Source organism: Ambystoma mexicanum, chromosome 1p (genome assembly GCF_040938575.1).
Source record: "Ambystoma mexicanum isolate Mex_15411 chromosome 1p, UKY_AmexF1_1, whole genome shotgun sequence".
Classification (NCBI taxonomy): Eukaryota; Metazoa; Chordata; class Amphibia; order Caudata; family Ambystomatidae; genus Ambystoma; species Ambystoma mexicanum.
The window spans coordinates 744120919-744146622 of NC_090921.1; the positions used below are offsets into that span (position 1 = coordinate 744120919).

The 25704-nt window shown below is 44.7% G+C and overlaps 1 protein-coding gene across 2 annotated transcripts in view; it reads right to left on the bottom strand.

Moving 5' to 3' along the window:
• Positions 1-904: 904 nt before the first annotated feature.
• The window catches only part of LOC138580074 (methanethiol oxidase-like), a 443490-nt gene continuing 418690 nt past the window's right edge, over positions 905-25704 (bottom strand). For both annotated transcript variants that reach the window (XM_069650339.1, XM_069650330.1), the window contains one exon: positions 905-2590. In XM_069650339.1, the coding sequence (XP_069506440.1) occupies positions 2428-2590 (163 nt within the window). In that variant the 3' untranslated portion in view covers positions 905-2427. The remainder of the gene's footprint in view (positions 2591-25704) is intronic.

Below are 25704 nucleotides of genomic sequence, written 5' to 3' on the forward strand. Positions count from 1 at the left end.
TTGTGCTTCCCTGTTCACGGTGGTCTCCCCTCCTCTCTCCAGCCAGCTCCCTTGGTCCCGTCCTTTTCCCCTAGATGTGGCATGCAGAGGTGAGTGGGTCCCCCCTGCTCGGTGACACTTCCTGGTCAGAACTGGAAGAGCAGTCGTGCCCGGGGGATAGTCACACAGTACTGGTTTCTGTCATTTCGTGAAACTCTGGCGCAAGCTTTAACAAACTCCATGCGTGGTCTTGTGCCCGCCTCTGTGTGACTCAGCTGAGCAGCTGTTTCACAGTGCGAAAGGTTAACAACCTGTGTGGCTAGACACCCTTCCCTGCAAGATTCACTAGCAGCAAAATGAAAATATGCATGCCGAAGGGGTGATTCTTTTAATCCACAAACCAGTGTTCTGTCTCCTGAAGAATTCAGTTCTAACCATACATAATATGCATTTCACATGGCTCTTGTCGGTTTCAGCGGCCAGTATTACATATGGCCACATACAAAATGTTCTCCCTTTGAGGTATAATCGTGTTGGTTATATTACATGCAAGAATTATTGGTTCCATGTGAGAATATCCCTGAACAAATGTCGCCTGGCAAAAAAGTCGCCAAAAAATGGCTGTTTTTTGCAGGGACATTCTCATATGGAACATATGGGGGACACCCCTGCAACCCCCAAACCTTCTTTTTCTAAGGGGGACGGGGGACACCGCCACTCCCCATGACCCCATATACATGGTCACCATAAATAATATCACTACAACCTTTTCCCGGCGATATTATGTATATCGGGTCAATATCACAGGGTACCCAAACATCAGTGTATAGCAACATCTTTTCAGCATGCGAAAGCTGAGATTCCTAATATGATCTACAGGTTTCACTGCATGCTACATGTGTTTCAACAATGAAGACATAAGGCAAATGCTTTAATTAGTTTATTGCATTACAAATGTTCAGTTTCCGTGCGTTACATTCTAAGAAAGTAGTTTAAAATCAAAGATGGCAGGGGCAGGCACTCATGCAGAGTGGGGGGGCAGAGTGGGGGGCATTGTCGGGGGCAGGGAGCCAATGCTTCTATATTATTAGAGAATAACTGGATACTGGATGGAGAAAGGATGGCCAGGACGAGCAACAGCACTTACGTTTGTTGTTTGTAAGTCGGTGAACGTGACGTTCCATACCATCAGGGATCTCTGACCTCAGTCGTGGCCTAACCCAACCACTGTGCTCTGAGCTCAGTCCCAATGCGCTAAGCCCCAGTTCCAGAGAGACTTAACCAAGTCCCTCGTCTCTGGACCCAACGTTTTCACCCCAGTCTGAAGGCTCTACTGCAACAGCAGCACTTTGACCCATAATTCAGGGGGGCTGGCCTCACACCCGGGGGTCTCACCCTTGTCCTGGGGGTGAGACCCTAGTCCCTGTGCTCTGACTCCAGTCTCGGGGATGGACATCAGTGTTCTGACTCTGATCCCAACCCTGGGGACTTTGGTACCACTTCCCAGGATTTGTAGCGGCCTACTTATTGTGGCAAAATGCAGAAGTAAGTGTAAGGATTGGTCCCAGAACCACCCTTCATATCGCCACATCCCTCATCTGATAAAAGAGGGCAGCTCAGGGTGCGAAGCCCTCCACGCCATGTAATGCTCAGGATGCTGGGTCTTCTGAGGGCTTAGTGACCCTCAAGCTCGAAGGTGCTTCAACAGTTCGCCCTTACTTTGTACCTTGATGGCTCACGTAGCTTCAGTAAGGACCACAATGCACCCAAACGCCATTATGTCGGAACTACACCAGTGTGGTGAAAAAGGGCGTAATGATGATGCCGGGGCAGGTTGGGTGGCCCACATTGACTATGGTAAACATGCTGCGTGAGGACAACCAAAATCAGATCATGGGAGCAATGTATGAGGCTAATCAATCTGATGAAAGCAGAGTCTGGAGTTGGTGAAGGGGCCAAGCCACAGAAGAGGCATTGATATTACAATTCCACTGGGTAAATAAAATCACAAAGAGAATTAACAACATACATTCAAGGCCACATGACCACAGACAGGCAGAGAATGACAAAGGTGTCACAAAAACAAAGGTAGTCCCACTGTCAGCCTTCTGTCAATTAGAGTTTGGGAGGACCCTCACAAACAGCGTAAAGAGGGCTGTAGTTGGGAGAGTGGATTTTAACGCAGCAAGACTCACTATATCTCTAAGGATTTTAGGAAGATCCAAAGACACCCAACCCCCAGTTTACTGTAGGATGAGCAAGAGCCCAGGTCCCCATTCGATTAGGTATAAAGCAGGTCTGCAGGCAGAGGAACTTTAGTACATCTTTAAAGACCAAAAGCCTTCGTGGCAGGCCATCATACACATGCGTTTCAGCACTTAAACAGAAGGATATATATTTGTAACTGCACCCATTCTATCAGCCCTAAAATAAGAATGATTCTGTGACCTAGGGCCAGATATCCGAAGTGCAGTCTCCTCCAGGATAGCGGATTTCGTGGGCGAGGCAAGGACCACCTGGCTCCTTCCCGAAATTCACAAGAAAATCTTCGTTAAGTTTCAAGCCACCCTTGTCTGTGTCCACGTCAAGCAGCATTATCACAGCACCCTCCCTGAAGATAAAAGAAGAGAGGGAGAATTGATCTTTGCACCACATGACGCTTGTCATACCCACATCCTCCCCTCTCACTAACTAACAGAAGAGAAGGCCACATTGCTATGTGTTGTGTTGGCATGGCCACTTATGGCCAGAACTTTCCTTTCGTCCCACCTGCCTGGCTAAGAGAAGGACCCTCTTCTGAATAAGAAACTCTAAAAAATTACTGCTTTTTGCATTAGGTTATGATTGTGGTAAGATTTCTATTTTTCCTTCAGACTGGAAAGATATCTGATTCGGTTATTCTAATCGCTGCAATCTATATTTACATTTTATGGCATAGGTCAAAATCTCAGAGCTGCCAACACCGCTGTTCATGTTGCAGTGATCATCAAAGGAGCAACTATGTGATAGGTAATAATGGCTCCTGTTGAGCGCCAAGTGACAATTCGATTTGTGGTGTGCATCACATTGGTGTCAGTATGTCTTGTCTGCATCCCTGCTTTCCTTATCCTCACATTGTTTATTCCTGTACTCAGTCCAACTTGGCCTCTCCAGTAGTCATAGACTAAGACTCACACAAAAGGTGTATGATCTCTTGACCTTTCTTCTGGAGATCAAGGAAGTTTGAGGGCATTCAAGGGGCATTCAAGGGACAACCAGACCGCCCACAAATACTCACGAATCTCATATTGACCCTTCATGGGACGTTTGAGACAGTTGGAGAATTTCGCAGAAGATAAATGGTACTAAAAAGGGCACTTTGCAGGTCCCAATACCAAAGTGAATTTCTCAGTGGGTTAGTAGATCTGCTGTGCAACCAAGAGATCACAGATTCAAATGCGGGCAGTCAGGACTCAGGCTTCCCCCCTTCGTAAGTTTATATCCTGGACAGCCTCATACTAATAGCTCCAAGCATGGAGAAAAGCCATGCAAAACATGTGCTTGCAAGTGCACTCCACATCGGCAACTTGGACTATGAGCCAGTGGGTTTTTCCAAACCCCTTGGGGAACCCTGCATCAATGAGTGCAGACTTTTCCATGAGGGATGCCACCTGCAGAAATCCCTTGTATGTTTGCTATAGTGTCCAGCTTTGAAGATCTCGGTGGTGTGCACACCTGCCAAGGGAATCTGTGTGGGTGCTGTTTCCTGAATCCCTGATCCACCTCCATGTATGTGCAAGTACATAGATCATAAGGGATAGGTAGATTCCATCGCAGGTTTTTCCATTTAGGGAGAAATCACTGAATTTCTTTCAACAAAGTTTACCGCAAACGTATGTGAGGGGTGGGTTATGGTAATAAAACAGGTAGGGTGGTAGGCGGGGTGATGCGGGGGTCTCCCCCACATACATTTGTGGTAAAATGTCCTACATAAAAGAATTGATGAATTCCCCGATGAGAAAATCCTCAGGAAATCACACAGAACTGGCCTCAAAGTACCCAACCGCATGAAAGCACTGACATTCAGACTCTGTCTTCCAACACATCTACAGCCATCAGAATGGGGCGGAGAGCTGTGGAATCACCCTTGTTATTGCACCAAGAAACAAGTTAATGTGTGGTGCATGCTATAACCATATTACCCTAAGTCCTGGTACTGTTTGGTAAGACAATTCAGTGGGTTATTTACGTAAGGGAGGACCAGCCAGGCAGGTACGTTTCTTATAAGTATTTATTGATGTAATAAATGAGGGCCTCCATTCCAAGATCAATCTGTACTTGAACAGCCATGCAGCCTTATATACATTGGGCCCGATTCATGGAATATTTGCCCGGTTCAAAGTGACTTCCCGCTGACAACACAAACCCTGTTTCATGGAACCGTGCAAAGTGTATTTTTGCCGTGCAAAGTCATTTTGTACTGAAAATATGACTATGCGCTGACTTTGCACAGCAAAAATACACTTTGCACGGATCCATGAATCAGGCTTTGTGTCGGCAGTGCAAAGTCATTTTTCAGTAGAGATAATTCACTTTGAACCAGGAAAATATTCCATGAATCAGGCCCATTATGTGTTGGTACCTTTGGAGGTTCTATATTTCCCAGGTAACCTAATAAGATATTGTTCTCACATTGGCAAACAGAATAGCAACCAGATAAACAAATACATCTTTAAATGTGGCAATGCCCATAACATGTTTATGCATACAATTAAATGCCCCAAAACATGTTTGTTTATTACAGTTGGCTTGATTGAGATCATATGATGCATTTATTAAAACTGATAATGATGATATTGGACAGTGCTAATAAACTTGAAATACATAACATAGATGTACATATATAACACACCTCCCTCTCTATAACGGGAATAGAGAAGTTTACTTGTTCTTCACAATAGGCCGCATGGCTATTCTTCTGCCTTTAATCCATGTGTGGCCATCATTCAGTATCGCAGCATCATCTAAAACTTTGCTCACCCTCAGTGGTCCATGAAGTGTGCTCACCCTTTACACCTCCACATGGTGTGCGTACCCAGGCATGGTCTCCACTGTCTATCCTCGTAAGCTTGGCATTGAATTTGTTATCATGTATCTCACAATTATTTATTCTTACCCTTTCTCTCAGATCTTCTTCATCCCAGTCTACATAACACATCCTGCCTAACCATGGTGGACACACTGCAGTGGCAGCCTTTCTTCGCCTCAGGACTTTAAATGGAATGAGTTCTGTGGTTTTTTGTGGAGCCAGTCTGTAAGCCAGTACCAGTCTCTCCATGTCATCCTCCCAACACTTACCAGCTTGGATAGATATGCGAATACCCTGCATCAGGGTCCTGTTGAATCTCTCAACAATACCATTTGTGGAAGGATGGAAAAGTGCGGTTTTGTGGTGTTCCACACCCATACATCTCAACACATTCTTCATTAATCTGGATGTAAATTGAACTCCACTGTCTGTTAATATTTGTTTTGGGATACCCTCTCTTTGAAAGATGTCATCCATGAAATGTACCACTGCCCTTGAATCGGCCTCAGTTACACACTTCACTGCAACCCATTTAGAATATAGGTCTGCAAGAACTATCACATTTGTTGATGCCACCTCTAGATGACAATGGACTCATGATGTCTAGCACCACATACTCCCAGAGCAGATTGGGGAGCTCTATCAGCTCATGAGGTTGAACATGTGTCCTAAGCACTTTATGAGATGAAGAACACAACGTACACTCCTTGATCATTTCTTCCACCTCTGAGTCGAGCCCTGGCCACACGTAGTCTGCTCGTAGTATACTCTTTGTCTTAGAAATGCTCAATTGCCCATTGTGAGCGAGCTCTAGTCATTTTTTACTCAACCCTAACAGTGGGATGATGCTACCAGCTCTCACAACGCGAAAATCATCACTTCCTAAATCATCTCTCACCCTGTGAAATGGTCCATAACCCATCAGGTGTCCATCCTGACCAATTGTTTAGAACTAGTTCCTTGACTTTACATAATTCACAGTTCTCCCTGAGAGCTGTTTCCCATTCCTCCTGCAAAATTGAATCACCACATATTAAAAACACATCCTGAATATGTTCATCTATGTCTTCATCATTATGACAAACTGTGCTTCTGGAAAGAAAGTCAGCAATTATGTTATCCTTCCCAGGAACATGTTTAATATCAAACTTGTGTCCCTGTACAGATGTCACCCAGTTGACAATTCGTCTGGATACCCCATCCAAATCCTTTGACGTGAAAACTGCTACCAATGGTTTGTGATCTGACAGGACTGAAAATGTCCTGCTCCATGCAAAAGTTTTGAATGTTTTTATAGCCCATACCACAGGCAATGCCTCCTTCTCAATAACAGAGAACTTACATTCGGTATCTGTTAAAGTTCTTGAGGCAAAAGCAACAACTTTGTCACACACCTGTTGCGTTGTATGAGTACTGCACCCAAACCAGAGGCGCTAGCATCTGTCATCACAATGTTTCTTTAGAAGTATCAAAAGAAGGAAGAATTGGGGCATTAGCAATTGCTGTTTGATATCTTGAAATTCCTTGTCACACTCATTCAAATTTGCATCATTTTCTGCAAAGAGCCCTTATATTCTAACATTTGTCCGCAAAATTCCTTACAAACTTTGAATAGTATTCAACTACTAAGAATCACATTACTTTGTGTTTATTTTTTGGTAGTAGTATATGTAGTATGGCTTTTACTAAGCCTTCTCTGGGAAGTATTCCTTCACCAGATATGCAGTGTCCCAGGTAATCAATTTGAGATGCCCTAAAGCAACATTTGGACTTTTTTAAGCTTAAACCTGCTTTGTTGATTCTGTCCAAGATTTCCTTTAACTAACTTAATGTCATGCTCCCTAACTGATGAACTCATAACAAGGATGTGAACGTGGTAGTAGAAAACTCCATCAGTGTCACCAGCCACACCCTTCATCACTCTTTGAAAGAAAGCCGCTGCAGAAACAAAGCCAAAGGGAAGTCTTTTGAATCTGTATGTGCCCTCTTGAGTGATGAAGGTGGTGAGATCTCTGGATTTGGGTTGGAGCTTGATCTAATGGTATGCCGAATCTAAATCCAAAGTGGGAAAAACATTTGCACCAGAGAGGAGGCTGATTAGTTCACCAATGTTTGGTAGGGGGAACCGATTCACCACCACGCAATTATTTAATGCCCCTAGGTCTACACATAAGCGTGCACTACCATTGGGCTTCCTGACCACCACGACTAGGGAGAATCATTCAGAGGCCTCAACTGCTTCAATAACATCATCCTCACTAAGTATTTTAATTTCTTTAGAGACTTCATCTCTCAGGGCAAGCTACAGGAATGGAACCCATGTTCTTGTTTTATTTTGTGAAATCTATGTTTCAAACATCCAAGCTTTTCTCTACACACGTCAGACTTTTTGCTTTCAGGGGGTGAAGTAATGATGTCCACAGAGCCAGAGATCTTGGGGTTGATCATCAAATCCATGTCTCTTTGATGGTACTACCCCAAAAGACATCCCCCTCTGTCAGAAACATTAACTCTGGCTTTTGTAATTTTTTTCTTACACTGTAAAAACCAAAAAACACCCTAACATGGTAATTCTGAAGCTGCCGAAGCACTAGCATTAATGTGAGAGGGTTTTAAACTGGTATTGGAAAATGTGTTACGCCATGTGTCACTATTAATAATTGTGTAATCAGACCCGACTCTATTAGGAGAGCGGGGAGGAAGGATAGCTCAGGGACAACACATTTGTCTTGGAAGCAATACAATGTGGCACAGTACATGTTCGAATCCTGATCCCGCGCTTAGAAACCCCTTGCTGGTATCAAACGCGTTATAAATGAACAATAAAATAAATATTAGCATTCTTACAGCCACACCATTAACTAAGATAACAGAATGGGGTTTTTCATCTAGTCTCTTGGAAGGTCTTGGAAGGACCCCCTTCATATACTGACTAACCCACACCAGAGGGGTCATGTGTCATCTAAATATTCATGTTCAGTATTCTCATATATTTCTTTTACCTAGTACATCCTCTGTACTGGGATCACCCCTTGCCCATATCTCCTCTCTTGTTTTGGCTTCCCATACCTTAAACATAAATTGATCTCGAAGTCGCTCATTGTATGATGAGCCATAATTACATTTGTTAGCAAGTTCTCTGAGGGCGGTAATAAAACATTTAATAGACTCATCCTTGGCAATGTTTATGGTACTGAAATGATAGCACTGTAGAATAATGCTAACCTTCCACTCATAATGTTTGTATAGTTTTTTCAAAATTACATTGTAAGCAGAGGGGAGGTCCATACCCTCACTGGCTGCGTGAGAGGACGAGGCCAGAACAGGGAGACTCTTTAATATATGTCTGCATTCGTAGCCCAAGCAATGCATCAACAGTCTCTCCATATTCAAATTAGGACTATGGATGGCAGTTACATAGTCAATGAAATCATCCCTCCATGTGTCCCATGGAACGGTCGGGTCACCAGGAGCCTGAAGGAAGTGTGGAGGTAAGTTAGCCCTGTTCACACATCATTTATATCATTTGCGTATAGTTGTTATAAGACAGGGTGTAGAGGCATCACACCCGCACAAGCAAGGGCCACCTTCTGGAAGAGCAGGTGAGTGGCAACCAAGAGCAGAAGTAAGAAGAAACTCCTGACCAGCGCAGGGAGTGAAATGTCAGAATGGGGTCAAAATTGGCACCTATGCGGCATAAGAGTAACATCCAACTTAAAGTACAACCTTGAGTAACACCTGAAGTTAACAGGATGACAGAATAAAGTAATTGCGAGTCCTAGCAATGGCATACCTATAAGAAATAACAGTAAGCGGTGAAGACTTACAACAAATATCATACAATGCCTCAGAAGCAACCACACAATAATGACATTCAGAGCAGGAAAACCTGCAGGGAGACATGTACTGCAAGGAGTCTGTACATTCACAGTGGGGAACTAAGCACACCCTTCAGAACGCGTGCAGCCTGAAAGATGCGAGAGGCTTTAAGGTTCTGCAGCAATAAAACTCCTCTGCTTACGAGCAAGAGGAGAACAGTTCCAGCGCACACAAATGGCATATGAAGCCATGCTGACAGACACCCGGTAATCCTCAGCGCGAAGCCGAGGGAGAGTTCCTCTAAGGAAGGCCGCAACAGGATCTTCCGTACCTGCTAAATGAGACAGTGCGCTCCGGCCCGGTGCTACATAAGCAGTGTAGCATGTGGATGACCAGAGGCAATAGGGGCGCAGACATCAGCGCAACTGGCAGGAAATCAGTGTGTGCATCGTTGGATGCCATTGAAGAGCCTGAAACGATGCGCAAGTAGCCTAGGCTCTGGTGAAGCATCCAGAACACTACTTAAGTAGCGTAGGAGCCAAGGAAACCGCGTCACGAAAGGAACGCAGCGTAAATAGGCAGGATGTCCAGAAAGAAGACCAGGTGATCACCTAAGTACCGCAAGGGTCCCTTTCTCTACAGCTCAGCTCCAATAAAGTGCAGCAGAGGGGTCACCGGCATCAAGGGTGGTTGCAGGGAGGAGGCAGAGACGAAATGCTGCAGGGAACAAAAAGTCACAAAATGAAGAAGGAGGAAGAGCAGGAAACAGGCCAGCAGGATGGCCTCTGGGGATCCAGCTCATCGTGTTTCTGAAGTAAGGGAGGACCAGCCAGGCAGGAACATTTCTTACAAGTATTTATTGATGTAATAAAGGAGGCCCTCCTGTCCAAGATCAATTTTGAACAGCCATGCAGCCTTATATATATTATGTATTGGAACCTTTGGAGGGTCTGGGTTACCCAGGTAACCTAATAGCATGTTGTTCTCACACTGGCAAACAGAATAGCAACCAGATAAACAAATAAATCTTTAAATGTGACAATGTCCATAACATATTTATGCATACAGTTAACTGCCCCAAAGCATGTTTATTATAGTTGGATTGATTAAGATCAATAACTGCCCCAAAACATGTTTGTTATTTACAGTTAACTTGATTGAGATCGTATGATGTATTTATTATAACTGATACTTATGATATTGGACAATGCTAATAAACTCGAAACATATAATTATTATTATTATTTTTACATTTGTATAGCGCACTGCAGCCCAAAGGCATTGAGGCGCTTGTTACAAGAAGGTGTACGTAAACAAGATTTCATAGGAGGCAGTGGTTACTTAGTTACAGCATATTGGCAAGTTACAGACAAGTAGCAGTTTAGACAAATAGCGTTGTTTTGATGGCTTTGCGGAACGATAAGTGGGAGTCAATTCCCATGATGTGCGCTGGTAGGGCATTCGAGTGGGTAGCTGCAATAGCGGGGAAGCTGGAGCCGCCTGCGCGTACTCTGCGTGTTATGGGTTTGGTGATCATGTTGGTATAGGCAAGTCTGGATGGCCTTGCGGAGGTGGGCATACATATACATATATAAGTTTTATTACCGTACTTCCTGGTACTGTTTGGTAAAACACCTCAGTGGGTTTACAGACTTGCTGCAGATATCTCTGTGCAACTGATAGATAACAGGTTTGAATGCAAGCAGAGAGGGATCAGCCTTTCACTCTTATGAAATCGTTGAAATGAGTACTACCGAGAAAATCACTCTTAGCATTGTGCTAAGAAGCAATCCCATCTGTGGAGTGCACTACATAACTATACCCTTCATGTTACACTTTACACCTTAAATTCACAACTCATGTCATGTACAATAAAAAAAATCAGGCACACAGAAGAAAACCAGACGTCTCTACATGTAATTGTGTTTGAGTTATGACAGCTTGCATGTCTCCAGCTTAACCCCACCTTTGTAGGGACCTAACTCAAGCAGAGTAATAGAGACGTATTTCTTTTGTGTCCCTTGAAATGTAAAGTGTTAAGAGTGATAGGAAGACTATGGGCCTCATTACGACCCTGGCGGAACGGGTTAACGGGTGCCGCAAAAGGAAGCGGACCCATTAAACCCGTTCCGTCACATTACGAGGTCCCCTCGCGGGACCCGGTAAGCAGGCCTGGTAAAACCAGGCCTGCTTACCGGGTCCCGCGAGGGGACGAGGGAGCAAACAACGGGCCACTCGTAATCGGCCCGTTGTTTGCTCCCTCTCCCATTCCCATTCAGCCCTATGGGGGCTGGAATGGGAATGAGGAAGGTCCGGGTCTGGGTTCTTGGAGGGAGGAATTACCGGGCCCTCCGAACTCGGAATGGCCCGGTAATTCCTCATTCTGGGAACCCGGACGCGATTTCGGCAGCAGCCATGCCGCCAATAGCGGCATGGCTACCGCTGAGGTCGTAATGAGGCCCTATATGTATATGCAACACAGCGCAGATGGAATAGGAGGGAACCACTATAACCAGCATTATCATATGGTAAACACTGGGATTTCTGTATGGCAGCCAAATCACTTACCATTAACGGGCCCGTTATTAGATCCCTCCCCATTCCCATTGAGCCCTATGGGGGCTCAAATGGGAATGGGGATGTTTTTTTCCAATGAGGACTTACCGGGTCCTCCAAGGTTGGAATGGCCAGGTAAGTCCTCATTGGAGGAACCCGGTACTGGAGCCCGGTATGGTTCTAGCCATGCCCTTATTAAGGGCATAGCTACCTCCATACTCGTAATGAGGTCCTATATGTATATGCAACACAGCGCAGGTGGAATAGGAGGGAACCATTATAGCGAGCATTCTCATATGGTAAACACCGGGATTTCTGTATGGCAGCCAAATCACATGCCATTTAGGGGCCTAGATAACGCCAAGTCCCGAGGTGGCAGTGGTCTGCCTCCCCTGCATCACCTCTTTATCATTGTGCGGCAAGTCGCCTACTACCTTATAACCTGCAGGAAAGGCACATGTCAGAGTTGTGAGTCAAAGGCTTCATTGCCTGCCAAGTGGCGACATTGTCTAATAAGGGGTGTTGGTCACCTTGTCTCTGCTCATATCCTTGCAAGGGGCTCGGCGATGTGTGCCCATGCTCATTGCAAACAGGACTAGGAGTGCCTCGAATTGTCTAGGGGTGGGTGAGAAAGGGGTCACATGAGAATGAAGAGTTGAAGATGGGGCTTGTTTAGGATTGGATGCTGTTTGGGGGAGGGGAGCATCATGAGGTGTGCAGGTGGTGTAGGCCTGTTTGAGGAAGGCACCCCACACCTCCCTTTGCCGTGCCACAGGGCCTCCAGTTAGAAGTGACAAGTGAAGCAACTCCTTTTGCAGCTCTTCCCTTGCATCGGAAGGGCCCAGCACTGGACTGGCGAGGCATTTGGAGTTGCCCTTAACAGACTCGAGTGATACATAAAACAGAGAAATAGTCACAGATTCAATTTCCATGAAACACACGCTCGCAGGTTTTAAAAACTACAAATGTGAAGCAAAGGGGGCGGGTTAATCTTTTCTGTTGCATTTAGAGGCAATCTTGGCGATCCGACGAAAATGGCCCTGTTGTTAAGACCCTAAAACGTGAGTAAAATGTTCAAGATTGGAAGCGCATCCCTGGGAGTACAAAGAATACACACAGGCCCTGCCGCCAACACACATACAAATATACAGCATTTTGCTTCACATTTAATAATGTGAAGAGAAAAGGTGTGACGCAGTCTTAATCCAATTTTAAAATCAAACAACATCCAGTGTTGATACCTTTTATTGGACTCACTGAAAATAAGACGCTGAAACACTTTGGAAGTGGCAGAAACGTCTTCATTAGGTGGTGGTCCCGTGATAAAGTGAGCAGCAAACTATTGGCTGCAGGAGGACCTATGCAGGGAAGTCAGTCCTGGAAGCCTCCTTTAATTACAGGGCAATACGACATGGAAGAAGAAACATCAACGCACTCAATCATTGGGAAAAAGTTCTCAACTCCTCACCCAAATTACATTTCAAGCAGGGCCACGTTATTCAGTCAATGGCCCTCATTACGATACCGGCGCTAAACCATGGCGCTCATAGCACCATGGTTGGTGCCGGTATCGTAACGAGTCCGCCAATGTTCAATGGGGAATTACCACCCCATTCCAAGGTTGGCGGGGCCGTAATTCCCCATTGAACATTGGCCCTTCCCCATTCCCATTTTTGCCCCATAGGGCTCAATGGGACTGGGGAAGGCGCTAAGTACGGTACTGCAAATTGCTGTACCGTACTTAGCACCAAGGTCCCTTTGCGGGTCCCTAGTTTAATGGCTGATCTAGACCAGCCGTTCAGGTCGGGTCCCGCAAAGGGACCTCGTAGTAAGGCGCTATGGGTTAACGGCGCCGCAGCCTTTTATGGCGCCGTTAACCCATTAGCGCCAGGGTCGTAATGAGGCCCATTTTTTAAGAGATAGGACAAAAACATGGTCACTCTGACCGCTCTCCTCCACCTCAGAACCCCTGTGAGCGGAGCCTGTAAACTTTACCACCTCTTCCTAGGCCCACTTCACACTCCGTGCACTCTCATACACATCTGTAGTAAAATAACATCAACAAATGTATTTTTGGACATTCCTTTCCATCATCACTGCTCATCCTCCACGTGCCTTTGTAACAACGGACATTCCAGCTGAACAGTTCTACATGCTCTGCGAATTGCTGCTACTGTAACCCTTTTTGGACTACACCGGGAGCATCCAAAGTGCTTGTGCTTGATTTTTCTTCCTATCAGAACTATTCTTTGCAATGTATTGGCAGAGGTTTTCTTTTACACGGTGACTGTCATTGTGTGTAAGCTCTCCTGAGAGGTTGCTCTCTGAGTTTACATATATATTCCATCTGCTATTAACTTTCCCCTGGTCTGGTCAGTCCCTCAGTGAGAGCGAGAGAGAGTGTCTGATTCTAAACCGTGAGTCAGCCAAAACCCCTGTTCCGTCAGAGGGTGCTGGTATAGAGTGCTGACCCACGTGCATCATTGATAGGGACGGAGGTTTTAGCCATGTTACATGTGTATGCTGTTTGAGAGGCTGATCTGGGGGAGAGAATGATGTTAAATTTTAGTAGGATTTGCACAGAACATCAATGCCATTTGCACGGTTACCAGGCAATCCGGTGGATCCGAAACAGAATGGGGTGGATTAGGTAAGTGGGCAGTGCAGGAACATGTAAGAGAGCTTGGCTACTATGTTGTGCTCTTACGTCTTAAATCCTGCTACTACCACATCCCCAAGTACTGTGACAAATTAAGAAATTGTCCCCCTTTGTTGCCCTCTCCTATCACAGCCTGGGCCCAATATGGAATGTAAGAGTTCTACAGCCTCCACTCACCCATCCATACTGATCCCACCCACAACTGTTTCTATAGACAGGCCATCACAACCGGCGCCTCCATGGTGCAGCCACCGAGCAGCCTAGAAGAAGGCCTTAGGATGGTACGACATTGTTACATCATCCATTTTGTTTTTCAGATTACTTTTTTCCATATAGTATTTTGCCCAAAAAACTCATTGAAAAATATGGGGGATGGGGGTGGGCAAGGGGACATAAGGGGTAGGCGGGTGAGGAATAGGTAGTAAATAATAGAGTGGGGTTTTGGGAAAGGAGGACCCTCCCAACAATAAAAAGAAAAAATGTTGATGGCTTTTGTTGGCAAAAAACTGTCCGAAAAATACTCATCGGGGAACAAATACATGCAATGTAAGAATATAGAACCCTTCGGATAGGAGCGGGCATTCCGGAGAAGGTGATCTACCACAAACCCTAGGACTTTGCCCTTTCAGAAGCCACACCACGCCCAGGGTATTTAGAGGGGTCTGCATCTGATAGTGGCCCCAATGAATTCTTCATTTACCTCGTTTCAACACTGAAGGAAAGAGGTCTAGCAACGGAGGCGTGTGAGTCGCTTTGCTGTGTAACTTGTACTACCTTTGCTACACTTTAGTTGGATACTCTAGTGCTAGTAAAGGGCCTGTAACTGGTAATGCTAAGGGCTGCGGAGAAACAGGGGTCCTTAGATATCAATAACATTGAACAGACATGTTCATGACCCACAATGCCAGTGGGTGAATAGTCACAGAAAACGGGACATACTCAGGTGCACAGTTAAACGATATGCTAAGAATGTTCCTAGAGGGAGTTAAGGGGTTAAACAATTGTAAGCAATGCCCAGTGGGCCACCAAAACTCAGGCTATACATAGATATATTATGTATACATAATATACCGTCCTACAGGTCATTGCCCCCCAAATACCTAACTGTGACCTGTTCTCACTTAAATTATCACTCTCTCATTCCTCCACCATCACCATGTATATCATTTACCGCCCACCAGGCACACCCCTCGCCTTCGAATAGGATCTCCTACATCTCCTCAATACAAACATTAATCCTATTAGGCAACCTCAATCTAGGGCTTAATGGCAAAGGAGACCCTAATGTGGCAGCTGTACTCACCTCCCTCAACACCCTAGGGTTCATTCAAAGGATCACCTCTCCCACCCACTTTAAAGGCCACATTCTGGGATGGCTAGCTGATCTCAACTGCCAAGTCTCTGTATCTTCCAACGTGCCTGACCCATGGACAGACCTCCACATTATTTTATTCTCCATCCCCACTGCCATCCCACTGCCACCAACCACTTCCCCTTTACCACCCACCATCGCTAGAAGATCTCGAAACCTAATCAAAGAGAAAATTCTACCTCTACTAGGTAATCTACAGCCCAGCCTTCCGCTAAGTACTAACCCTGTCACCCTTACTCACTTTTACCACAAAACTATCACAAATGCCATTGATACCATCCTGCGAGCTAAAAAAAAACAGTCTATAACCCTAGAATAGCGAATTCCGGCAGAGGGATGTGGCTTGGAGCCAGAGGAAATGGCGGCTTAAGCGCGCAGCTCCGGCTCACTATATTCTTATCATACCTTGCAACCTACTTTATCTTTTTTCAGTTCCTTTTGCATTGCGACAGTGTCAGTGAGTCTAGGGCAGGCTTCCTGTCCCTTTTTTACAGTGTTCCAGCACATCACGGAGCTCCAACGCGACCTTTCAGAACTCCAGTGACAGTTGACTTCAAGTACCCGTCACGTGTGAGGAAGCCTTAGGTGTAGCTATTACGCAATCTGCCAGCTCGGGCCTAGTCGGCTACTCGCAGCGCTAATATCGCCATCTAGTGGACGTTGCCAGTATAAAGCAATATAAACAACTTTTCTCAGGTGTTTTGAAGAGAAACACTTTATTTTACAACACAATTACAGTTTATTTCATAAACATTTTGGAATACAAGCTTCTTTTTTTTGATAACAAGGTACTTATGGTGAAACTTTCTTCTAACATATCACAGCTTCAATATATTATTACTCTGGGAATTATTGTGCTATTTACCTCATAGCTTGACTCTCTATTGGGCTGACCTATACCTTTTTGATATTTTCTTTTCACATAACTTGTTCTTCTTTAGGTGAACATGGCTTCTGGGAGAAATAACCAAAAACTACCCATAACCTCAAAAGAAACACAAGTAGCGGCTACTTTAATAAAAGGTTAAAAAGTGAATTGCCCCTGCTGCTGACACCTCTACACCCTGCGATTGAGACCATACTACAAGAAATGAGGTCTCTTAAACCTTTCATATAAACCACCAACTAGAAATTGCAACAATTTGACAGAAATGGAAAACGGAATTGGCCTTCTGGAAGATATTTCCCCTAGACTAGTGCTGTTGGAGAAATCGGTTAAAGACCAACAAAAACATAATGAAAATTTGGAAAACAGGAGTAGGTGTAACAACCTTCGCATTACAGGGCTTCTGGACGGATGTGAAAGGAATGATGCTATCTCTTTTCTTCAAAATCTACTGTTAGCAGTATTACATATACCTAAAGAAATAACCCTCAATACACAATGTGCTCACTGCATTGGCCCTGCCAGAAGCTCACCACCATTGCAACGCTCTTTACTTACTATGATTTTTTGTCTGCTGAAATATACCCAACTACAGCTCATTATATCAAAAAACAAAGAGAAAAACTCTCTAATTTGGCATGGTAACAGAATTTACATTTCACAAGATGTCTCCAAAAGGACTGCTCAACGTTAGAAGGAGTTTCTCTCCTATCGCCCTGTGCTTGAAGAGCTCAACATTAGATATGGACTTTATCAACGGAGCTCCTTTAAGGTAACCTATGATGGCCGCACTTCAAGTTTGAGGAACCTGCAGACCTTAAAGCATTCATCCGCTCTCTTAAAAACAAAAACATGGATACTTCTCTACCCACTACCCCATCAACATCTGGTACTTGACTATTTTTATTTTACTACGTTATGCTGCAAGTCTTAAAATGTACCCAATAAAGTGGTGGGCCGGGGGCCGTTGGTTCCCATCTTCTCTCAGGGTTATCTTGCCGTGTTGGTGTCAACTGCTCCAACTCTTCTTTCTCCCTTTCTCTTTCCTAGGGGTACTTGATCCCTTTAATACCTTTAATCCTATGCACATCATCACTGTTATGCTCTTCAATATCTGGATTTTATTTCTCCTATCTCCATCTCTCTGGTAAGGTTTACCCTTCCCTGCCCATGCTGCCTTTGTGTCTTTCCCTCGAAGGTGCATAGAATATTCCATCATATGTTGTCACAGATTGTTGCTTTTATTACCTTGCTTACAATGCTTAATAATTTCTCTTATTTTTCGTTTTACCCTAAGGTTTTCCAATGTATTGACATTAACAATTCCTGTAAACTATAATGGTGTTTAGATGTGTGATGTAGAATATCAAAGGCTGTAATCACCCAATCAAGAGATATAAGATCATTTGCTGTATGAAGAAGCTTAAACCCGCTATTGCTTGTTTGCAGGAAACCCATTAATCCATTTCAGAAGCTATGAAACTCAAATCCATTTGAGTAAAGGATGTAATAGCAAGTGAAGCAGTTGGCAAAAAGAATAGTGTAGCTATTCTGATTAGTAGAAAATTATCACATAAGATTGTAGATCAAGAAGCCAACACCTTGGGAGATGGGCCTGGGTTAAATTGTGTATTGGTTCTGACATCAGCACAATCATGTGCATTTATGTTCCCACCCTACCTGATCCAGATTTGTGGGCCTCTATCAAACAGATTATCCTTACAGCCACTTCCCCAACCTTGTATTCTGTGGAGACATGAACCACATCGTTGATCCTTTCCTGGATAGAAAATCCAAATGCTCATTCAAAATCTCTAGGTCTCTAAGTCACATAAAGCCTTCAAACAATGTCCGGTCTTATTGATACTTGGAGGCTTGCACACCCAGTAGATTTAGACTACACATTCCATTCACTTCCACATAATACCCTCTCTTGCCTCAAATACATATTTACTACTAAATCCCTTACAAATTCCATCATAGACTCCCACACCTCAAATATTACTATCTCAGACCACGCTCCTGTTATCACCACATTAGACCTCACTGATATTAAAAGACCATCATCTAAATGGAGATTCAACAATAGTCTCCTTCAGGATAAGGATGTCATCACATCTCTTCTTTCATTCCAACAGCAATATTTTGAAGATAACCCTAACGGTGATACATCGGTTAGTAATTTCTGGGATTCCTTTAAGGCTGCCCTTAGAGGTCATATCATTGCCTGTTCTAGTATGAAAAAGAACCATACGAAAAATACTTTGATAGTCTTTACTTGTATCTTACCAAGGCAGAAAAACAATACCATTTCTAATCTTCCAATATGGACCTTCGTACTGTCCTCTCTCTATGTTTTCAAATTAATAAAAAACTCACGGAACAAGTCTCTGGTGCTATATTAAAGTATAAATCCAAAATGTATCAAACTTCGAATAAGGCAGGTAAAGCCCTGGCTTCCTATCTAAAGGCAAAAAATGAAAAAAAATCTTGTTGCTAGTATCAGGAATACCTTGGGAACCTCTATCACAGATCCCTTAGGCTTCATTGAAACCTTTAAGAAATACTATTCTGATCTTTATACCCCCCGAGTCTATTATTACAGAAGCCAACATCTCTAACTTTTTAAATAATATCAACAGATAAGCTCCAGGACCTGATGGCCTTTCTAGAGAATTGTTCAGTACATTCTCGCACCAGCTAACCCGTAGACTTAAAACACTATTCTCCTCTTTTATATCCTAAGGTTTTTCATCAGGTACCTTTTCCAACGCCCTTCTCCTCCTTTTCCCTAAACCAGCAAAAGATCCTGATCTCCCTAAAAATTATAGGCCCATCTCCCTTATCAATGTGGAAAGTAAAATCTTTGCCAGAATATTAGCTAATAGAATAGAATCTCACCTTTCCACTTTGATCAAACCCGATCAAGTAGATTATGTTAAGGGTAGAAACATCTCAGCCAATGCTAGACTTTTACTAAATGCTTTACACATTACCGCCAAAGATAAAAATGATAAACAAGATTATGCAGCCATTGCACTAGACGCCGAAAAGGCCTTTGATCTTGGCAATTGAGATTTTATGTTCCTTGCCCTAAAATGGCACGGATATGGTGAAGGCTTCATCTCATTAGTAAACCTTCTTTACTCTAACACAAAATCCTCCATATTTGTCAATGGTCAAACTTCATAATTTTTCCCACTACAAAGAGGCACCAGACAGGAATGCCGTTTCTCCCCTTTCCTATATGTACTATCTCTCGAACCCCTCCTAGAACTCATCCGGCAAAACAAAGATATTCCTGGTCCTTCTGTAGGTAACTATGAGTCTAAGGTTGCTGCATAGGTGGATGATATTCTTATCCTGTTAAAGTACCCTAAACAGCACCTTCCACACTTGTTAGTGGTTTTACAAGAATTTTCAGCAGTTTCAGGGTATAACCTCAACAAAGACAAATCAGAGCTGCTGCCTCTGAACTCCTTCTGTCGTAAACATGAATTAGATACTTATGGTTTCAAATGGTGTGCTAACTCCTTTAAATACTTAGGTATACAATTTGGCTCTACTATCAAAAGTACTATTAAAATTAACATGTATATTCTACTCAATAGACTCTCCGAACATACCTCCTCCTGGTCTCCTCTATATCTTTCCTGGTGGGGACGTCTTGACACCATCAAGACGATGCTTACCCCCATTATTTTATATATGCTACAAATGCTTCCTGTCCCTCTTCCCACCACTCTTTTTAAATCAATTAACTCCATCCTACTCCATCCTACTTAATTTTCTTTGGGGCAAAGATCCTACTTAATTTTCTTTGGGGCAAAGATAAATCCAAAATAATTGCACTTAACAAACTGAAAACCCCCTTTGAACAGAGAGGAGTCAGCTTTCCTGACTTCAGGAAATATCACCATGCTTTCCTACTTAAACAGACTAGCTTCTGGTACGCCCCATTAGTCTTCGACGACCTCCCATACTGGTGTACAGTTGAAAAACAAATGGCCAATCCTCATCACATTGCTGACACCATTTTTCTCTTTCATCATGCAGCCTCCACCTTTTCTGACTCCATTAAGGCATCTAGATCTGCCCTAAGAATGTTCCTTTTTCCATCAATTAAATCCCCCTCCCAAGAGCTCTCTCCTTATCTCTGGTATAATAAATCAATCACTATAAATAGCAGAATCCTTTTCCGGAAGGTCTGGCTCACCAAAGCTATCAGATATATTGACCAAATTATCCAAAATCATGCCATAACATCATTTCAGGATCTTAAGAGATCCTTCTCTCTACCTCTATCAGATTTGACTTACTACAACAAATTGGTTAATGCATGCCTTGACGGTCTTCAGGCTCATGACAATACTGTCTTATTACCTGATACTATGAAGTTACAATTGCTCCACCACTCCTGATGTCAAAGCTGCCAAACGTTATAAATTATTGGTCATTGCAGAATAATTTAGTTCGAAATGGATGGCCCAAACGCATTGGGAAAATTATTGCAGCACTACCTTTGATGACAATACATGGTCTCTGTTATGGTCCAGAATTAGGAAAGTCTCTTCTTCAACCAATATGACACAAAACCTTTTATTCTTTATGCATAGAGCCTTCATTACCCCTCTAAAACATACAAAATCTAAGGTCCATGCGGACGGCAACAGTTGGTCCCATGCCTACCAACTACCGACCTATCATGACCGTCCCATTCCTACTGAAAATCGTAGACAGAGCAGCCTACCTCCAAGTCCAGAAATATTTGAGACCAAACGCATCCTAGGTGTCAGGGCTGGCTAGATTAGTAATCAGAAAGAGTATGTGCATAGAATTGGCTGAGTCGTAGTCAGAAAGAGTTTGTACATAGAATTGACATTGTGCTTTCCCAAGTCAAGATGGAGAGGAAGAAACTTTGTCTGATTGGTTGGAGGAACAATGGTATGTTTGGTTTGCCTGATTGGTGGATAGGACAATGGGTTTAATTCTTGTGAGGTGAGCAAGATTCTAAACTGCCTTTCATCCATAGAAATTCAGTGGCTGGTTGTACATTAGTTAAGCTCCTTAAATAAGGCCTTGTCAGAGTTCAGAAGATTTACCAAAGAAGTAAGAAAATTGTTGGCTGAGCCAGAGTGAACAAGAAGACATCAGGTGGGATCGTTCTTTTTAAACGCTTTAAGATTTTCACAGTGAACATTCATTTTTCATAAGAAAACTTAAAGAGTTAACAAGTTTTAAAGTTTACTGAGAAAAAAGACATTTTACAGTTAAGTTACTATAAGGAAACAAGTTTGAAGACTGGGCGCTCAAGTTTAAAGTTTGTTAACTACGTGTAATTTATTTCAAGACTGTTTAATGCATGCACAAGTTCGCGTGACGTTGTTGGCGTTTTTTGGGAGCGCGCAGGTATGCAGTGCGATAGAGCGCATGTCCAAACGAAATGCGCGAGTGGATTTTAGCGCGTGCACAACTTTAACGTGAGAGACGCTGCGTGTTAAAGCGCATGTTGGGTTGCGATAGAGCGCGAGTCCATTTTGAACTAAGCGCAAGTTGTTTTGAATGCGTGTACTATTTTTACGTGATTTACGTTTCGTATAACCGTGTGTGTTCGGTAGCGATAGAGCACAAGTCCATTTTAACTAGCGCAAGTTGTTTTTTAGCGCGTACACGTATTTTCACGCGCGCGTGTTTGGTTAAGTTGCGCGTGTGTATTTTAAACGCGAGGACAATTCTTCACGTCTGGTGATTTCACGTGTTTATCGCACACGCTTGTCAAGAATGAATCTATACGTTTGTATGTATAAAAAAGAAAACGATTCACACGCAGAAGGAAAGCAGCATTCAAGAAAGTTAATGAGTTTCTTTATAATGTAACTTTACGCAAATGGAATTCAATACTTCAGAGAAAGACTGCATTTTACAAAAGCATTTTAAAACTCAAACTTCATAGAGTTAAATGAACTTAAGAAAGCAAGAAGAATATCTAATTCTGTAAGGTGCTTGCAAGGGTCATTACTTTAGGATTCTAAAGAGACTTGAATGGCTTGAAACTATATGCACCAGCAAGATAATAATTTACAAGATATTCCACACAGTTAATTAGCCTCTAAGTCTTTTACTGAGGTTTAAGAGGTAAAGAAGTTAGAGTTTGTTTTAGAATAATATTAGAAAACAAGTTTATATTAACATATAAGTAACCAAGTGTATTTGTTTACTACAGATACCAGAGCCTACCAGAAGCTTACAGGGCTGCAGTGTCTCCGTTGTTATTTTCTCCAAATTCCCCTTTCCCTTTCTTGGGGTTCTCAGCTCAGCTTATACTTAAGGGTTGAGAGGTGAACTCCTGGTGAGGGTCTGTGGGGCCAGCATCAGCTCCTGTGTAATTCAGTTAAGCCGGACCCTGACAGGATGAAAGGCCCACGATAATTTTTTCCACCTGAGCTGATATGGATCCCACAGACACATTAGGGACATGTTTTCAGAGTTAAAGGAGGAAATGAGGGCTGTGCGAAAAGAAAACCAGGAATTACAAGTCAAGTTTGAAGAGTTAAACTCTAAGGTTACCCGTAGGGATGAGTACATTTCTTTGGAGTCAAGAGATTCAGAGAATCCTAATAGAGAATTACCAGTGTTAATTAGAGAGGATTTGGGTGAAGGAACGAGTTCTCAGGGGAGAAGTATGGGAAGTTTGAATATACCTATAGGTCCAGTCCCTTTAGCACCTCCAGAACGTTTTGGGGGAGATGCCAAGAAATGCCAAATTTTCCTTACACAGTGTGAACTTCATTTTCTTTGTAGACCTTAAGCTTTTAATACAGATGCTTCTAAAATAGCTTTTATGCTGTCTTATCTTACTGGTGAGGTCAGTATTATTAGTTGGTCAAGAGAATCTTATACTAAAAAACTTGTTAGCCTTCAAGTTAGAATTTAAAAAGATGTTTGACAGACGACAATTATCTCAAGAAGTTGATGGAGAATTATTAGAGTTAAAACAGGGAACCAAAGATTTACAGGCCGATTCATGGAATAATTAGCGCGGCGCAAGTGGGCAAAAACGTGCGAATCGCAGTGGAATAGCAAAAATCGCAGTGCAATTGCGAAAATCGCACGAAAAGCAGCGCACGTCGATTCATGGAAGGCCGTGCGCGAGAAAACCAGTGGATGTGCGATAAAAAAGTGCGCGGCGCACGTTAGCGCACAGGCCATCTAACAGCGTGCGCCAGGTCACAGCGAAAATCGCACAGGCCACAGCGAAATTCGCACATAGCGCGGCGCACGCAACAAAAGTAGGCGGAACACGGGCGTAACACTCGGAATGGGGAACAACTTGCCAAAACGTGGGCGTCACGGGGGAAGTACAGGGCACAAGTGCGCGGAACTCCCACACGCTCGCCTACAACACGTATTCATGGAATAGAATAGGGCAAAAAAGCGCACGCTCAAACCAGCGCACAGGCACAAACACGACCGCCACAAGAAAGCAGGCGGTAGCGTCTCTGCGGCTGTAAGAAATGTGCGCCAAAAGGTGCGCCAACAAATAGCACCTATATACTGCCATGATGAATGTCCCATACTGTGGCCCTCCAGGAAAAATGACGTGCAAAGGGGTACCCACAAACACGGACACGCGCTGACAAAAAATACGTGTGCGTGTATACCGGGGTGCGCGGGAAGTCTAACACGCGATTTCAGCAGGGTACGTGCATCACAGGGGTTCGCGTGAAGTTATTCACGCGATCGGGCCTGGGGGAGCGGGCTACGTGTATTTCAGGGGTTCGCGTGAAGTTTCACACGCGATCGGGTCTGGGGGAGCGGGCTACGTGTATTACAGGGGTTCGCGTGAAGTTCCTCACGCGATCGGGCCTGGGGGAACGTGCTACGTGTATATCAGGGGTTCGCGTGAAGTTTCCCACGCGATCAGGCCTGGGGGAGCGGGCTACGTGTATTACAGGGGTTCGCGTGAAGTTCCTCACGCGATCGGGCCTGGGGTAGCGGGCTACGTGTATTACAGGGGTTCGCGTGAAGTTCCTCACGCGATCGGGCCTGGGGGAGCGGGCTACGTGTATTCCATGGGTGCGCGGGAAGTTCCACACGCGAATAGCCTGGGGGCGCGTGTATTCCAGGGGTGCGCGTGAAGTTCCACACGCGAATAGCCTGGGCGCGTGTATTTCAGGGGTGCGCGGGAAGTTCCACACGCGAATAGCCTGGGCGCGTGTATTTCAGGGGTGCGCGGGAAGTTCCACACGCGAATAGCCTGGGGGCGCGTGTATTCCAGGGGTGCGCGTGAAGTTCCACACGCGAATAGCCTGGGCGCGTGTATTTCAGGGGTGCGCGTGAAGTTCCACACGCGAATAGCCTGGGCGTGTGTATTTCAGGGGTGCGCGTGAAGTTCCACACGCGAATAGCCTGGGCGCGTGTATTTCAGGGGTGCGCGGGAAGTTCCACACGCGAATAGCCTGGGGGCGCGTGTATTCCAGGGGTGCGCGTGAAGTTCCACACGCGAATAGCCTGGGCGCGTGTATTTCAGGGGTGCGCGGGAAGTTCCACACGCGAATAGCCTGGGCGCGTGTATTTCAGGGGTGCGCGGGAAGTTCCACACGCGAATAGCCTGGGCGTGTGTATTTCAAGGGTGCGCGGGAAGTTCCACACGCGAATAGCCTGGGCGCGTGTATTTCAGGGGTGCGCGGGAAGTTCCACACACGAATAGCCTGGGCGCGTGTATTTCAGGGGTGCGCGGGAAGTTCCACACGCGAATAGCCTGGGGGCGCGTGTATTCCAGGGGTGCGCGTGAAGTTCCACACGCGAATAGCCTGGGCGCGTGTATTTCAGGGGTGCGCGTGAAGTTCCACACGCGAATAGCCTGGGCGCGTGTATTTCAGGGGTGCGCGTGAAGTTCCACACGCGAATAGCCTGGGCGCGTGTATTTCAGGGGTGCGTGGGAAGTTCCACACGCGAATAGCCTGGGCGCGTGTATTTCAGGGGTGCGCGGGAAGTTCCACACGCGAATAGCCTGGGCGCGTGTATTTCAGGGGTGCGCGGGAAGTTCCACACGCGAATAGCCTGGGCGCGTGTATTTCAGGGGTGCGCGGGAAGTTCCACACGCGAATAGCCTGGGCGCGTGTATTTCAGGGGTGCGCGGGAAGTTCCACACGCGAATAGCCTGAGGGCGCGTGTATTCCAGGGGTGCGCGGGAAGTGCCACACGCGAATAGCCTGGGCGCGTGTATTTCAGGGGTGCGCGGGAAGTTCCACACGCGAATAGCCTGGGCGCGTGTATTTCAGGGGTGCGCGGGAAGTTCCACACGCGAATAGCCTGGGCGCGTGTATATCAGGGGTGCGCGGGAAGTTCCACATGTGATTTGA